This window comes from Drosophila arizonae, chromosome 3 (assembly GCF_054131065.1).
Source record: "Drosophila arizonae isolate 15081-1271.41 chromosome 3, UAZ_ARI_1.0, whole genome shotgun sequence".
In the NCBI taxonomy this organism is placed as follows: domain Eukaryota; kingdom Metazoa; phylum Arthropoda; class Insecta; order Diptera; family Drosophilidae; genus Drosophila; species Drosophila arizonae.
Genome location: NC_142923.1, coordinates 3,893,900 through 3,912,000, shown reverse-complemented (window position 1 = coordinate 3,912,000; position 18,101 = coordinate 3,893,900). Strand labels below are relative to the sequence as shown.

Below are 18,101 nucleotides of genomic sequence, written 5' to 3'. Positions count from 1 at the left end.
GAAACAAATTCAAGTTATGCTAAAGGCTGCCAAGTGAAAGTAAACTTTTGCTTTCCATAGGCAACCTAGGGGCGTGGTTCAAGTGCAGCATCCGCTCCCACGATATTAACATATGTATATATGTATTTTCTGTGGTATTATGCAACTTGTTTGGCATTGTCAATACGCACTGTTGGTTTTTTTATTGTTGTTATTGTTGTTGCCTCTTTTATTTGCTCTTATTGATTTTATGACTGCGTTTTTCAACAGCTCCGAACGCATTGGCTTTTAAAAACTTGATTTTTGCTGCTTCTCTACTTACGTGAAATGTGAAATGGAAATGGTAAAAAATGAATTGTTCAAACTGAATGTATGCGTTAATTGCTAACAATGCAATAAATGTTCCATTAGTGTGTGAAATTTATTACTGATATAGAGTGGAGTGGTAAAGGGCAAGGCTATAAGGAATATGCCAATGTTTAACAACGAATGAATAATAATCATTATGATAGGTGTATTCATAATTATTAAGAATAGTATTGATAGTGATGATCAGGACAATGACAACAATTATAGCAATGATAATGATAGATGATGCATGATCATGAAAATTAACAATAGCAATTGATTATGATGATGATTATAATAATCAGAATATTAATATAAATACGATCATGGGCAATAACAATAATAACGGTAATGATTATGACAATGCTAATATGGATGCAAATAATAATGACTAATAACACTACCTAATATTTGTATACTCTTTTCTCTCGGGTCTCTGAATTTATGGCTTTCTATCTATATAACAAATTGTCTTTCATGAATGCCATAAGAATCGATGCATATGTTAATATCTAGCCCCAACTATATACAATTGAGACACTCATCTGAAGTGGGATAAATTGAAGAGTAGCTGTTATTGTAAAATATTCTAATGAAACGTTTTTGCGGCACATTGTCAACTAGATGCTAAAAGTACTTGAAGTAGGAAGTATTTACTAGAAATATGCGAGATATATAAGATGGCCAATATTAGCGAGTTCATTGGACTAAATGAAGTGAGTCGTGAATGGAATGGGGCAGAGATGTTTGGAATACCATTTGCTGTAAGCGTTTGGGGAGACAAGCAAACGCTTTTGTTTCCAGTACATAAACAAGAGTGCAAATTGTTTCGGGCAGATGGACGAGGAGAGTCGTGGGGAGAGGTAGACACCATGGTAGAGCCTATAGCTAATGCAAGTGAAACCGAAAAAGTCGCACCTACAATAATTGTATGGCCGTAGAGTCGACGTCGTGTGACCTGCGACGTGTTTAGTTGTATTTTGTCGCGCGCTAACTCAGGTGCTCGCTAATTGGCCTCGCAAAATGTGGCGCAAGGATATGCCAGGACCTACCCGCATATGTAATGTGTATATACTTGCATATATACTTCAGTTAATCTCAGGTGGTTGCGCCTTGGTGCACGACGAGCTGCCGCAATGCACGCTCCAGGGCGTCTATAGAGAGCGCCAGAGTTTGATTGAATCACCGAATTATCCGGACACTTATCCGTTCAACAGCTGCGTCGATTATGTTATCCGTTCGCCCTATCGCTGTCCGACCAAATTTCACGTGCAGTTCCTTGACTTTCAGCTGGAGCTGTCGGAGAATTGCAGCCGTGATTATTTGGCTGTCGGACTGCAGCAGGATGAGCGCGATTTGGACGTGCTCTGCGGCCAGGTGCGAGGCATTAAAAAGTATCAGACGCCGGACGGAATACTGCGTTTGAGATTTTTAAGTGACGACTCGCCCTGGACTACGGGCGGTGGCTTTCGTCTGCTGGTGACGCGCTTGGCCTGCGAGCGAGAGGAAGTGACGGCACGTGGCTTGGATACGGACAGCGGCGACGATGATGACACGGTGCAGGTAACTGCTCAGTTGCCAAGCAGGAAACATCACCCACATCAAGGTGTGGCACATCGCAATTTCACACTGCCTGCTGCTTATCCGGCTTTGCCGCCGTATCCAGGCTTTTCTGGTGGGCTTTATTTGCCCGCTGCTCCGCCGTGCAATGATGAAAAGTTGCCGCTGCAGCAACAGCAGCAGCAACAGTTGCAGCAGATACAAAAGCAACTGCAGCAGCAGCAGCAGCAGCAGCAGCAGCAGCAACAGCAGCCACAGCAACAGTTCCTGCAGCCTCAACAATTTGCACAGCAGCAACAGTTGCTGCTGCCTCAACAACAGTGGCAACAGCTGCAGCTGCAATGGCTCCAGCAACAGCAACAGCTAGCTCAGCAGCAACAGTGGCATCAGCTGCAACAGTGGCAACAGCTGCTGCAACAGCAGCAACAGCCAGGGCAACAGCAACAACAACAACAGCTGCAGACGCAGGAGCAACAGCTGCCCAGCATCTCGGATCAGTACCAGACGAGCTCCTTCCAAGCACCCAACGCCCTCCTGCGTGATTACGATCCACAGTTTGGTGGGCAGGTGGATCTATGCTGCATCAGCAGCTTCAATCAGGCCCATTTCTATTTGTCCAGTCCCGGTTTTCCGCGCACCGTGCTCAACGCTCTGCTGCCCAATCAGCAGCGCGATTGCGTCTTCTATTTGGAGAAGAGTTCGCAGAATGTCGCCGGCCTGCGCATTCAATTCAAATTCTTCGACTTTGGCCACTCTTCGGGCGGCATTTATCCGGCTCAGGTTGTTCCAGGGGTCTCCAGTTGCACCGGGGACTTTATCGAGATAGATGGCCAGCGCTATTGTGGCTGTCGTTCGGGTCATATACACAAATCCTTTTGGCCACAGGGCCGCAAGGCTTTGCGTTTGCGCATGGGTCAGTCAAGCGCCACGCCCACAAATGGCTTTCTGCTCGAGATCTTTCACGATCAGGACACGAGCAACTATGGGCTGATTGGCAATAATCCTTTGACTCAGCCGGGTCTTGGTGGCTATCAGCCACAGCTGGCTGGGCTACAGCCCCAGCTCGGAGGACTTCAGACACAGTTGGGTGGATTACAGTCACAGCTCGGAGGACTTCAGCCACAGCTCGGAGGACTGACACAATTTGGTGGACTGCAGTCGCAGCTCGGCGGACTTCAGTCCCAGTTTGGCTTAGTAGGCTATCGGCCTAGTTTGGTCGGCTATCAGCCACAATCCTCGCTCTGGCCCAGCTATCCGGGGCGCCTGCCCAGCTACCCGCTCTCGCCGCTCTCTCCACTCCTGCCCACGCCCTATCGCCAATCTCGGCAGTCCGGCTCCTGGGCCTACGCCCGCGGCCTGGATGCCCAGCAGCCCTCGCGTGTGGTGGAGACCAACTCCACGCGCAAGGAGTTTTACTACTTCGATGCCGACGAGGCTTTCGCTCGAGCCGCCCTCGACAACGATGAGGGCGATGTGAAGGCGACGTCGACGACGACACCGAGGCCGGTGAAGCTTAGCACGAAGGCTTTCGAGCAGAGCAGCTGCACCTTCGACTACATGGAGGTGTTGCGCCTCTCTGTGGACACGCTCTGGCTGACCAAGCCCATCTGCTTTGCCCCGATACGCAGCTGGTTTAGCAATATTTTCGGCTAGTTCTGAACAGTACGAGTAGTAAATCATAAATCCATAAATAAAATATAATAAAATAAAGTAAAATAAAATAAACGTACTAGCTAAATATTCTAAAAATATATTTTTAATTAGAATTATTCATTCTCTGTAATACAATACCCTACTCCGCATCTCCTCTATCTTCTATTTTAAATCTGACCTTCAGCCACATCGCCAACGCTCTATGAGAATACGTGACCCACGAATATTATGACTAGGTGCTGACTTTCGTTTTTCATACAAATGCGTCGCATTGTTTACAACGTCGCATAAGTGCTGTGATTGTGGTTCCAGTTATTCCCCCCCACTCACACCTTGAAGTGTGAACACGTTGACGCTCTGACATTGAAGTCTCGCAATCCGACTACGCCCCGCCCACCCACTGACTGGCCAGTTCTTGGCTATGTTTGCTCAAGCTCTGCTAGGTTATCTATTTGAAGAGCTGCTGGGGCTGACAACGGCGGAAATGGCCAAGGGAGTACCCAAGGCAGAGAGCTCATCTGGAAGATATGCTGTCAAAAACAAACGCTATGAGAAATATGCCTTATACATATAACTACGATAGCTATTTGGCTTACTAAATTTTCATGACTTTAAACTATTTATATATCAATATTTATTTAAGTATATGAACTAAAATCCAGAATTATATATATCATATATCATAAGTATTTGCAAATAAAATATATTCCAACACATATTTTAGATAAAATTTTCTCACTTCAGCTTACTGTAAAAGTTTAAAGCTTGTCACTTTATTTAAGCTGCCCTTTCTAGCACTCTCTATAGGGTATCTCAACCACAATGTGCACATTTTGTGTGCTGACTCTAAAGCGACGTTGAGCCCATGCATGACTCAGCAACGATACCTCTTTTATTTTTTGTCACACATTCAATGACGTCAGCAACGTCAAGCGGGTAGAGAGATCGCCGAATGACAATGGATGCGCGTAAGTAAGAAAAATGGAAAATATGATTTATATTAAGTCATTTAACTAAGAACATTATCAATTGATGTTTTTGTCAATATTTTTTTTTCATAGTTGGATACATATATGGAAAAAAATAAATTAAAGAAATCATCAAATATTTTCAAATATATTTAATTGTTTTTCAATATTCCCCATAGGCATAAATACAATAAAATCTATATGATTGTATATTTGGATCAGAGAGATAGCTAAAGCTTGTTGTTGTAAATCAAATTGTTTAAAACGGCTAATCTAAGCTTTGATAAAATAATAAAAATAAAAATAAATTTTTTAAATGTAAATACTATTGTTAATTAATTAATCATCAACAATACTTAATCAATATTTAAGTGTTCATTAATAATGCATTATATATTCCCCATAATAGAACAAATAAAAATATCATTGCGCAGACGAATAATATAGATATATTTATTCATATGTTTATTTTAGTAATTAAATCTCCTGACATATACACATATATATATATATATATAGATATAAATATATTTAGTTACATAGGTACATAGATTCGTACATATAAGTCATTTTAGTTGTTTGTTAAGTATACATATACATATATACACATCGATGTTGATTGATACATACATATATAGTAATAGTATATATATATATATAAATATGATTTCGTTCGTTAGTTTTGTTTTTTATATTTGTATCATTTAGGTTAAGGTTTCTAGGTGAAGTTAACATAGATAATACTTCGACTACCAACACCGATAGACGCGTTCTCTAATGATATGACAGGCTGGAACATTAACTCGGATTAACTTGATATTAAAAACTTTAGATACATATATAAATATTTTTTAGTATATACAACACATTGAGAGACATTAAAAAAGTTAAACGTGGTTTTACACTAGTTTCGCAATGCAGTGTTGGCTAATTGGCTAGCTTAGTGTGCGAAAAGGTTGTTTGCATAAATAATTACCTAGTAGTAGTTAGTTAGTTAAGTTAACTAATTGTTAGTGCTTGTTGTTCTCCAGTTTTCGCGCTTGACTTTGTCAGCAATATACAAATTGATGCTTGGTATACATATGTCTGTATGTGTGTGTGTATGTATGTGTGTGTAGGTGTATGTCTGTGTGTATCCATCTGTCTCTGTCTGCCATTCTCAGATCTAGCCCAGGAATCGTATATTGGTAAATACCGCCTTGGCGGGTCGCTTGCGATTGCAAAAATTCACGGTCTTGCTGTGATTGCCCTTACGATTCTCATGCAAATTGACCAGAAGCTTGAATATATCCTCCTTGCTAGGTGTGCAGGCGTAACGCAGTTCCGGTTCATAGTTGCTGTTGATAGAATTCATGTAAGAACTGAATAACAGTAATATTTTGCAATTAGAAATTATAGTTTCACATCACGCCCACATTTTTGAACATATATATATTCTTTACATATAATATATATATATAAACATATATATATATCTGTGGTTTTCGGTAATCGGAGGGTTCATTGTGTGTACGGCCTAGAGAGACTCTTGGAAATGCAGTTTAGTACAGTTTTCTAAATTTAATATGTGTATATGAACATATATCTAATAAGGTTTGGCATTTGTTGCTGAAATTTTTTCGATTTGAAGATGTCCAGAAATTTTTCGAAAATTCTCTTAAAGAGTTTTTTTCCGAAATAATTTGTATTCTTAAATTCTTAGTCTTAGCAAAAAATAATCTCAGGAACTTAGAATGATTTAGAACAAGTATGAAGAAATTAATTTTCGTAAAAATTATTCATTGACTATTCCAAAAATTTGTTTACTTAAAAAATGTATATATTTTTGAAGTTATTGCTTTCTTTCTCTTGTAAAGTTTTTTCCTTTAAAAACTTTATTTTAATTATTTAATTTCGAAGCTGAAATTCTCGAAACATATTTTATAAATATTGAGTTTATATTAAGAAATTTCTTTGTTTAATAATATATTTTTTCTTTCGCTTAAAAATTTCCTAAATTTGAAATATTTCTTTTCTTGAAACTGCTTTGAATTAATTTAATATTTTTTGCTTTAATATATTTGGTAATTCGGTTGAAATTCGAAAAGATTTTTCAGTAACAAAATCCAAATATTTTTGTAAGCTTAATAACAATATAAACTACAAATCAAAAATGGTGCTAGGGCGTTTGCTGGGTATTCTTTTTAATAAAAAGAGGAGTTTGAGAGTGTGTGTGTGCTGCTTGTGTGCTACCAGGGCTGACAAAAGCTTACCCGCGATTGCGATTGTGTCGCTTCCAGGGATAGCGACGATAATAACGGGAACGTTTTGGCTTATTCTGGCCGACAATCAGGTTCTGTATGCCATTATCCAGCTCCGGGTAGTCCTCGGCAGCAATTGCTGTCGGCTCCTCCTCCTCCACATAGACCAATGGCAGCGTATCCAATGTCGGGTCCTAAGTGAGCGTAACACATTTGTTATCGAAGTAAATACCAGCACATGTCAGGACCCACGCAACCACACCGCCTGCCCCCCTCACTCACCTCTAACATTTTCATAAGCAAAGCGGATTTGTCGACTAGTTCCTGCTCAGCGCGTAAATCCTGCTCTATCTTCTTAAGCATGTCAAATTTACTGGCCAGCTCCACGGCAGTGCCGTAGTCAGGCTGCCGCTCCGTTTCACGTTCCCGTTCGCGTTCCGATTCCAACTCCATGTTCAGCGCACGCAGCAGTTCTGTCACGGGCAAATGGAAAAGAAGATGAAGAAAGGAAAAACTCGATTTATGTGGCATTTGAATATTTTGCACAACTTAATCCGGCCACAAGGAGCGGAACGACTCTCAAGTTTCCGCCAAACTGACATTTGAAGTTTTGTTTGTCTCGCTTCTGCCCAGCCTCAACTATATTGCCAGGGCTTACAAATACTCATACATATTAAATACACAGCGAGTGGCGGAAATTGACCGGCGGCTATAGTCACGACAATGGCACAGACAGCCGTCATTCAGTCAGTCACTCACTCACTCAGTCAGTCAGTCACTCGGTCAGTCAGTCAGTCAGTCTTTCAATTTTCGCTCATTCATTGTGTTTGATGCTCGCCCGTTTATCATGCGGTTGCCTTTTGTCTCATTTGGCAGCTTCCTGCCACAGCAACCAACGACTTAAATGCCACGCCTTAAAGGGCTCGGATTACAGCTTACAAACCATTTGGCATTAAACCTTTGCCGATTTCAAATAACAGTTCACCAAAGAGCAAGCTATATTTGGATGTGAATTTGTGTGCTGATTGACTGATTGAATCTTTTTGAGAGGCATTTCATTGTGTAAGTATTTTAAGAATTCATTGGAATTTTTAATGTAATAAAATAAATGGATTTATTCAATATTTTGCTTATTATTTTAACCGCGTGATTGACAGACTGACTCATTAGCTAATTGATTGATTGATGACAGGTAAATCTTGCTTCGTTTAAATGGAAAATTTGTTTTTAGAAGGAACTGAATAATTTATAAAGAAATATTAAAATGAACATACGTCTTATATTCTAAACAAATGACTAATTTACTAAATAAAATGGTTGATCAGAATTGTGACAAAATTGTTCTGTTAGTAATTGAAGGGTTAACCAACGATTAAATGATGTGATTAACTAACGTAATTAGCAGCTACTATGATTTAATATTGTAATAAAAAAAAAAAATTTGAGATAATTTTTTTTAGAGTAAAATATTTATGCATCGTATTTAAAGTCATTATATATTATTTATTTATATATTTTTTTTCAGTTATTTATTTATTCATTTATTTATTTATTTTTATTTATTTATTTATTTTTTTTTTTTTTTTGTAAAGATAATATATATTTAAAAACTTTGGAAATGATTGTTTTATTTATTTATTTTTTTTAATATTATAATATTAATTTATATTTACAATTTTTTATTCATTCTTGTTCCAGTGCTCGATTTTAAATTTACCCGCCTGCTAAATAGATAAGAAAATACATTTTCTTTTCTCTATGTTCAAACAAAACTTCCAAATCGAACCCAACTCAAATCGATTGGAAACTGAATCGAATTATGCATTCTAAACAAATGATAATCAATTGTGCTCATATTTTAATTTTATGGCTTAAGATGTTGTGAGTGTGTGTGTCTGTCTGTGTCTGCGTCTATGTGTGTGTTGACTGTAGACAAGACGACGCGACTTCTCTGACGTAAAACAAACTTGAAATGCGTTAAAAAATGTTCGCATTTTGTAGGCGTATTAAGTGTTAGTCCCCTCCATGGATGTGTGTGTGTGTGTTTGGTGTGTTGCCATAGATAAACGCACTTCGAAAATTGCGCACTGACCGGAAATGCCCAGCGACCATTGAAATCCATTGCTACGTGGGTCGCCTAAGAGCAGGCTACAAAAAAAAAAACGCTGATGGGCACCTGTTGAGTGCCCAATCGAACGAGTGAAGTCAACAGAAACAAAAAATGGAATTTGAAATGGAATGAGATCCCTTGTTAAAAGCCATAATTCGAAAAATTATCAAACCAATATTTTATTACAATTTTTGTTGTTGTGAAACCTTATAAGCCTGAAATCACGAGTAATTTTATTCTTACGAGCCAAATTTAGGGCAGGGCGGGACTGGTTGAAGCAACTTTCTAGACTGGGCAGCCCAGCTTTTATGAAAACATAAAAAGAAGACGATCCTAAGAGGGAATTCCTATTTTTCGGAAACACGTCGGAAATTCAAACACTGTAAAATCCTTGTAGGCGCACTACAATATATTGTTTGGCCTTTAAGAATGCTGCCTCCTTAATGAGGTATTAATGGGTATTACTATTAGTCCAAAACGCTTAAATTTGCTAAGAACGTATTGAATATTTTACTTTTTTTTTTTTTTAAATATTTAACTATTCATTTTAAAAATATTTTTGAAAATTAAATTTAAAAATAAATAAACGACATATAAAATATGTTTCCTTGGAGTATTTATTAATATTTTAATTTTATTTATTTATTTATTTTTATTTATTTTTTTTTTTGTATGGAGAATTTTTATATTTCTCAATCTAATTTTTCAGTTATTGCACTTTCAATAAACTTGAACTCTATATAGATATGAACTAGCTGACAAACTCGGACCAAGACAAATTGTTAGTGAAGAGAAAAAAAGTGTTAACGAAGTTTTTTGCTCGACATAAAATACATTTTCATGGCCTTCATTGTTGAAGGCCATTCGAGGCGGGCAAAGAGCAAACACAATGCCTACGCTGCGCGCTGAGTGAGTCAAATGTCAGTGCGTAATCCTTTCCAGGCACAAAAGGCTGTGCCGTAATTTAATGAGGGATACTACTCACCATCTCCTGGATCGTAAACATTGCGCTGCTGCTGCGTCTCTATGTTCAGCTGCTGTCTGCTGTCCTCGTCGGCATCAACTCCAGCTCCGACTCCGACTCCATCAAAGAGGTCGGCTAGCTGCTGCTGTTGCTGTTGCTGCTGTTGCTGCTGTTGTTGTTGTGCTGCAAGTGTAGCTGCTCCAACTCCATTGAGAGACGTCGCTTGGTCCGTCAGAAAGCTAAGGACATGCTGCGAGTTGGCCAGGATCGTCAGAGCCAGCATGCCGAGCGTTAGCATATTCAACTTCATGTTTGACTATATCTATCTCACTCTATCCCGGTTTGTGCTGGTGTGCGTACTGAGTGTTATCCTTGGGATTAGCGGGCTGTTAGCGTCGTGCTGTCTTCTCTGCAAGCATAAAATGAGAATGTGTATGAGGCTAATTACCATCACTACCAAGCAGCAGAGCCCAACCCGCTGTAAACCCCTTAAACCAATTGTTGGTGTGGGTGTTGCCACTTTTTTCGTGCTTAAGCAAAGAGCACGCACATAAACTCTCACACACACATACCACACATACACATACACATACACATATACATATACATAGGTTTAAATCAACAGCATGTGTCAAAGCGTCTTCTTGGGTAACTTTTTGCTGCCACTGCTGCTGCTGCTGCTGCTGTTGATTCTACTTCCGCTCTTCCCCTACTCCCCGCCTTAACCCTTCTCGCCTTGTGCAGCTTGTTTTTATTTTAAGGCCGCCATTCGCATCGTTTCATTTAATTAGCCGTGGGCGTGGCATAAGCTTCACTCCTTCGCTACGCATTTGCAGCACAAGTTTAACACCTCAGCCACGGCCCCCGCTCGTCCTTCGTCAACACTTCTTTATCCACGTGCATCCATTAGCCTAGCCACATAGCCTTCATTGCCTTCATTGCCTCTGCCCTTGGGTTGAGTAGCTTATTTTTTTTTGTTTTTGTTTTTTTTTTTCCTGTTGTTTTGAGGCTTCTCCGCTAACATAACTTTTTGCCTGCTGGAACAATATAAATGAGTTGGCTTCCAACTTTTGGCACTTGCGGCGGCGTCTAAGCCTGTAAAACTTCGCGATTTGGTTTAATTTCGCAAGCCAAACAACAACAAAAAATCGTGAAACATCAATTTTGTATTTGACTTAAGCTGTTCATTAGAACTACAATACACGCCAATGATACATGCAATTATTTCTCTGCATGAAGCTAGAAATTCTTCTAAAATTTCAAATCCTTCATCTCAAGCTTAGCTTGTTGGGCTATTTAAAAAGAAAAGATTCTGAGTAAATTTTGAGCTGATTTTTAGAGACGTTAGTTGCGAATCAGTTTAAATAAAAATAGTTCATTTTCGAAGCAGTTCCTTTTTTCTTGTTTTGCTTTAAGCAAATTAAGATCGGAATCAGTTTAATAGTAAACCAGCTCAATGAAGTAAATCACTTGATCCAATGTAATTGCAACATTATAATTTGAGAACGAATTATAAGTATCTAGTTTTTTGATAAAACTTGAAGCAAAACTATTTTTTTTTATATAGTAGATCAATAGCGAACTAGATTAAATGTGAACTATGTCAATTAACTCAATTGAATCGGTTAAGAAAAACCCTAACCCAAACCAGTTTGAGAATATTCAAATGTGAACCAGTTTAAGTTCATTTGAGAAGCAGCTCAAGTAACGTCAGCTGTGAACCAGTTTAAGTACATTGATTTGAGAACTTCTTTAATGGAGCTCAATTCTAAACCTGTTTAAATTGTATAATCTCTGACTCAGTTCTGTTCATTCCGTTTAAGTAAACTTATTCATGAGCTAGTTCAAATCAACACAATTGTGAATCAGTTCGTACTAGTTAGAATGAATAAATTTATTAATCAGCTCATTTAAGATCCGATTTAAGTCAATTTAACTGTAAACCAGTTTTCTGAGTCAGTTTTTGCGAGCTCAATTGAAAAATTTTAAGGTACATAATTTACCTCAATTTCAAGTCAAATACATTTCACGCACGGAGCTGCCAATTTGAATATTTTTCCTTGGCTGGAAATTGACGAATTACCAAATGAACCGTGAGCCGAGTTAACAATAAATAAGCTGCCTAGCACGCCCCACAAATTAGGCAGCGAAATAGCAACACAAGAAAAGAAACGAAACCCAAATGAACATTTTCAATTTGTCAACTGAACTCATTAAATTTTCTACCTAGAAAAAAAGTTAGTAGTCAAAATTTTGTTGTTCACTGCACGCTTTGATTGTAGGGCAAAGCAATGCAAACTTTTCCAGATTCGAGCATTTTATTTTACCTTCTGACTCAATCAAGCAGTAAACAAAATATTGTAAAAAGGGAACATGGAAATAATAATAACATAAAGAATATATTTGAATACCCTTTTCTCAATATTATTTAAGACGTTTTTAAGCATCATCCGACGACGTCTTCCATATGTGTATAAATATGTGCTTCTTTTTTAATATATGCTTCATATTTGTATACTCGTACTTGCATACATTATAATATTGATAATGCATATTTTATGGCCATACTAAATATAGATAGGTTTACAGTTAACTGTTTGTGTAGCCATCAGACAGACAGGACTAAGTACTGGCATGCACTAAGGCAGACGGACGTAAAGACAAAACCTGTGTATTAACGAGACGGGAATGCTCTTATGGTGCGAAAATATTATATAAATATATATACAGTTATGCTAATAAGATTAAAAAAATAAAATATGGAAGTATATTAAAATGTATCACTTAAAATAATTAAAAATAAAATCTGTATGCAGACAAGAAAGCTGGAAATCCCTAATAATGAATATATATGAAACAGGTCAGAGGTTGTTATGAAAACTTGTTGCGTTAATATTTTAAAAATGTATATTTATGTATATACATACAAATTAATAATAAAGCAGACAAGCGAAATACAAACATGTCTGTAAGATAAACAAGCCGGATTATCCTTATACTTATAAATATATATATACTCGCAGCTAGTCTGCTAAATTTCAGACACTGATATTATACAAGTAAGAACGTTGCAGTCGAGCATTACCGACTGCAGAATATTCATTCATGACACAAACACTGACAGTTCCAGTTCCGATTTGTTATATACATATACAGTCGAGTTCCGATAATTCGAAAGGCTTACACAAGGCTTACACAGAAATGCAAATTATCGAGAATATTTGAAAAGAAATTTTTTTCGATAGGATAAGATTTTTTTGATTTAGCGGGGTAAAAGTTATAAAAATTAAAAACTATAAATTATTATTATCTCTGAAATTATTGAAGATACAGTTTCAACCGATTTACGATGTTTAGTTTTAAAATAATTGAAATGGTGGACAGTAGACGGATATTGTACCAAACCAATATACTCCATTCACTTCCACGATTGATTTATAAACATGTGAGGTCAAAATTATATAAAATACAAACAAATAAACAATTAATAAGCAGAAAAACAAAACAAAGCTGAAAGATAACGAAAGTGAAATACTCTTTTACTTGGTGAGCTATGAATGTAGGCGAATAATTCTGAGAAATTTTCATTTATTAAAGTATATATGTACATATATTTATATTGCTAAATACAAAATTTGTTAAATAAAAATAAAACAAAGAGCTCTTAAAAGTGCTATAAATTGTGAACAACTAAGTGACATATTGAAATGAATATTTATTTTATTTTATTTTTATTTTTTTAAGCCTCTCAAGCTGTCTAAGTACAAGCAATTAGAAAGAAGATATTTTTTTATTTAATACAAGTATTAGACACATATAAGACTATTTGTGCCTAGGGCGTAGTCAGGCCTAACTGGGTGGCAAATAAAACTCTGGACAGCACGAATCGTTGTTCAACTGTTTTAATTAACTTGTTGACACACACAAACAAAGCGTAAAACTGGCCCAAAAATCAACCAAACGAAGGGCGGGCAGAAAAGCTTAACAACATTGTTGTTCTTAGCTGTGCTCCCAACGGTGAAATGAAATTTACCACAAGAATGTGGGCGGGGCACATTTGTTGGCTGTCACCTGGCTGGGCTGCTCACCTGCTCACCTGCTCACCTGCTTCGCAGTAAACGCACAGTTAATTGCTTTAATGAGAGAATTGAGCCGAAATATGGGTAAGCAAAGACCAATTCATAGTAGTACCTATACACACCTATATATAGTACAGAAACTTATCATGCGTACTGTAAAAAAAGTTGTTGTTTAATAAACGCTGACCAAGAATAAATGCTCGAAGGGTTTTCCCTCTTTTTCGGCACGAAAAGCTAATGCAGCTGTTGCGGCCAGCCAATTAGGCCTAAGAAAAGTGTCACATAAAGTTGCGTTCAATGTATCAATATTATACAATATATTGCGACACTTATGACATGGAAATCGAACGCAGCTGTCACAGCCAAGCCCCAAAAACTTTCTTACACTTTCGGATAAATTCTATAGAAATGTGATAGAGATTTCTTTATATAAAAAGGACACTTATTAAGGCAATTTAAAGGTCAAATTTTATATAAATGCAGTTTGGGGATTTTTTGCTATCATTGAAATGAGTTAAAGCTGCATTAAAGACTTTTAAAAAAAATTTGTAAAGACCTTACAACTTTTGTTGTACATTGGCATTTAAAAATATTCATATGGCATATTCAAAGAATATTCTCATTCAGACTGCTTGCCTAGGAAATACCTAGAACCCTCTGAAGAGCTGATATTGCAATTATTCTTCGCTTCTTTTTGCATTCCAGTAAGCAACAGAAATTTATTCCAAATGCCAAATCCGAAATATATTCGAAAGAATATCCACATATAAATATTTAGTAGAAATCTCATAAGGTAATCCATCTAAGCAGTCAACATTTCTATGAGTCGGCTCTAGGTAATGATTTAATAGCTTAAATGTTGTTTGGCTTTGTTCAAAATATAACATATACCCGTATCAAATATTGTTTTGCTCTGATTGGCCCGCTCCCACAATTCTCGCTGATAAATCCAATATGCCATTGTGTGCCCAGCGGCAATGCATGAGTATTACCATGAAAGAGTCAAGAATTTGATAGCTCTACTTAAATTGTGAGTGCGCTGCTTTCAGCAGTTAGACAAACACACACGAAAAATAAAAGCACTCAGACGACGATCATATTTTGTGTGTGTGTATGTGTGTGTTGGTGGAGCAGAGGGAGGCGGTTGATGTAGCCAAGGGAGTTTTGGAGGAATGTGGGCAATCGCGCGCCTGCGGCAGGAAATTTGATCCATGTTCGATGACCATGTGGAGTATCATACACCTACAAGGACACACACAAGCACACACATACATATTCTAGACATTTTATATATACTCTAACAAGAGGAATTTAGGGAATAAACATACTCAAGATATCATAGGATTATTTCTATTATATCAAATAGCATAGATTGCGAAAAAAAAGATGGAAGTATGCGTTAATTTATGTATATAGATATAGATTTTAGGTAATTGTCTATGTCGTGTTCCATTTTACATATTCGTTTATGCTCTCTTTTACTTTAAGTTAGGGTATGATTAGTCCATCATTGCTCAGCCATAATTTCGCTATTCGCTTGGCATTCTAACTGATGCTGATGCGTGCGTGCATTGCATTCTATCACCCCCGGGATTCTTTCCCATATCCCCATTTTCTTGAGTTTTCTTGAGTTCATTTTTTTTTCTTCGTCTCTTTGGAATTTCGCAGGTGAAACTGGAGGGATTTAACACGAGATGTTTGCCTAGCAACATATGCTATAAATATTTTTGTTTTTGTTTTCAACCTTTTCTCTAAGTTGTTTGATTGGAGTTTTTTGCTTGACATTTAAAGGAAACAGCGAAGTTGTTGAATTGTGGGTTTGATTTTCCGTTAGCAGAAAATGATTATTTATTAAAGTTACTCAGTTGAATGAACCAAATAAAAATGTATCCACAATATAATTAAAATGTTTGTAAAAATTCAAATCAATATCTATATAATATAGTTAGTATGATAAGATAATTCAGGTCACTTTTACATCAGCTCTCAGCTGAGTCTTGCTCTATAAACTTTTTCATCCCAAAGGCGTCTTCTTACACCGTAATCAGGTTAAATGCGTAAACATAAATATATATTAATACCGTTAGACGCGCAGCCATTGTGACCTACTTTATTATTGGTGCTTTCTGCTCGAAAAATTGGCCAAGGAATTTCTGTAAAATTTTGTAGCTTATGAACAGAAAAAAAAAAAGATTGATTTATATTTTGAATTATTTATTGGAAATGAGCTTGGCATTCTACTTTTACTTTTGATTAGTTTTCCTACACCTCAAATTTGATTGATTTTTGATGGTGCTGTGAAAATAGCCTAATATTATCCTTCGATTATATATATTCTTTACCAGCTGCAACCAGAACTAGTTTATTTTTAACTATGATTAATAATTTAAAATGTTGGCAGGAGTTAGTTATTTCTCGTAATACAAACGTTTCTAAACAACTATATTAATCATATATATATTAATTAAATATATATATATATATATATATATATATTTTTTTTTTTTTTTTTTTTTTTTTTTTTTTTTTTCTTATATGTATCATTTGGAATATTATTTAAAAATCAAATCATTACCTGGTTGAATGATTTGAAGCCTTTTGAGTAATTAAAAAATAGGCAATTTTAAAAGACAGCTGAATTTTGTAAAGAGTTTTCATGAAAATATATTTGAATAATAATGTATTAAATGCTTGCTCAATTCCTGATTTTAATTAGGTAGCTGTCAAAATAAATTTTTTTTAATATATTTTTTTTTAGTGTAGAAACATAATTTGAGCTGACTTTAAAAAAAAAAAATTAAAAACTACGCTTTCCAGTGCAATTTCATAATTTGTGATAAAATTTTAAAATTGAATTTTAATTTAACAAAAGAAAAAAAAATGAAAATATAGCCAAACAAAAAAAGTTAAATTTTATTGTTATTATTTATATTATATATACTCTATTAAATATCGGCTTTTTAATTTAATTTATATAAGTGATACAATATATTGTCTTAACAGTCTGAGTAGCACTCGCACACACTCCCACAGTTTATAGAGGATATAAATATATATAGAATACGTATACATTGAATCGTATAATATATATAGACAATCTGAGCACGCAAATTGCTTGGCGACGGCACTTCTAAGATTTCGCGATGAGCTTAGTTCAACTCATTCGATTCGATGCGCCAAAAGTCTCTGTGAACCAGTTCATATGAACACATATTTTCTTTTTAGTTTGTTGTCACTATTTATTTATGTCTATTTATGGTCAATTTAAATGCATTTTTATTGAATTTATTTTGATTTCAATGCCGCGCTAACTCACTTATACGATTCACTTTCCGTTTTCGAATGCGTTCTGCGTTCTGCGTCTGCCGTTCTCCGCAATTGGCAACTGTTGCTCCTATCTACTTGTTGAACACTGCGTAACCGACTCGCGGCGCCGACTTCTTTTATAAAGGACGAGCGGAGCCGAGCATCGCACGAAGCTCGAGGCGAGCGCACACGAAGGTGACGCGCCAAAAAATTGCGTAAAAGCTCGACGAAGCTTTTACGATTACGCCTAATCGTTGCCCGCCCCTACGGCTGCTTCGCCGACTCCTGCTCCATTAGATTCCTTCCGCTGACTTTATCAATGAAATATTTCGTCACATTTGCACAAGTTTTGTCGCCCGATATTGTCTTATGAAAAATGATGGGTAAATCGTGCGGGGAATTTAGCCGTAAAAAAGTAGCCGCAATTATTTACGCCGCACGATACGGTAGGCTGAGTGGGCGTGGCCTGGTTAACAACACTAATTGTTGACAATGCTTTTTATTATATAGCATTTCAGGCGTCACTTTCGATTCCAGGAAAACTAACAAGCGTGGGCCGAATTCTCTTTATGGACGCATTTTCTTTTTGTCCTGTAAATGGCGACGCGGAAATCCCCGCGGAACGTGTGTGACGACGATTTCTAAGGAATCTGCGTGTGTGCATTTCGCATTCTCTAGCTCTCGCTCTCACGTGCTTCCTTTGCTGTTTTCATAAAATTATTTCTTATCGGCCAACTGTCATCATAAATCTCTTGATTTTTTATTACGCTCATATATTGCGCTTTGACAGGCATGCTAATCACAGCAATTAGTCGGCGATTGTGTCATATGTCATTTAAATACCTTTACGTGGGCGATTCTAATTTGAGCTGGATAAAGTTCAGGTAGAGCAAC

General features: G+C 36.8%; 2 protein-coding genes across 4 annotated transcripts; one reads left to right on the top strand and one right to left on the bottom strand.

Annotated features, from left to right (window-relative positions):
- Positions 1-1,141: 1,141 nt before the first annotated feature.
- LOC108610394 (uncharacterized) lies at positions 1,142-3,638 on the top strand. Its single transcript, XM_089464794.1, has one exon. The coding sequence runs from the start codon at positions 1,351-1,353 to the stop codon at positions 3,538-3,540; it is 2,190 nt and encodes a 729-aa protein (XP_089320920.1). The 5' UTR covers positions 1,142-1,350; the 3' UTR covers positions 3,541-3,638.
- A 1,301-nt stretch (positions 3,639-4,939) lies between these two features.
- Positions 4,940-17,319, bottom strand: LOC108610392 (uncharacterized). Of its 3 annotated transcripts, XM_089464796.1 has the most exons (6): positions 17,218-17,319; positions 16,477-16,535; positions 9,844-10,231; positions 7,031-7,221; positions 6,761-6,942; positions 4,940-5,869 (listed from the first exon to the last, which is right to left on the bottom strand). In XM_089464796.1, the coding sequence occupies exons 3-6, from the start codon at positions 10,130-10,132 to the stop codon at positions 5,674-5,676; spliced, it is 858 nt and encodes a 285-aa protein (XP_089320922.1). In that variant the 5' UTR covers positions 10,133-10,231; positions 16,477-16,535; positions 17,218-17,319; the 3' UTR covers positions 4,940-5,673. The 3 variants fall into 3 exon arrangements, with proteins under 3 accessions (XP_089320922.1, XP_089320921.1, XP_089320923.1); XM_089464795.1 differs by lacking the exon at positions 16,477-16,535 and having other exon boundaries at positions 4,941-5,869; XM_089464797.1 differs by lacking the exon at positions 16,477-16,535 and having other exon boundaries at positions 4,942-5,845.
- Positions 17,320-18,101: the final 782 nt, after the last annotated feature.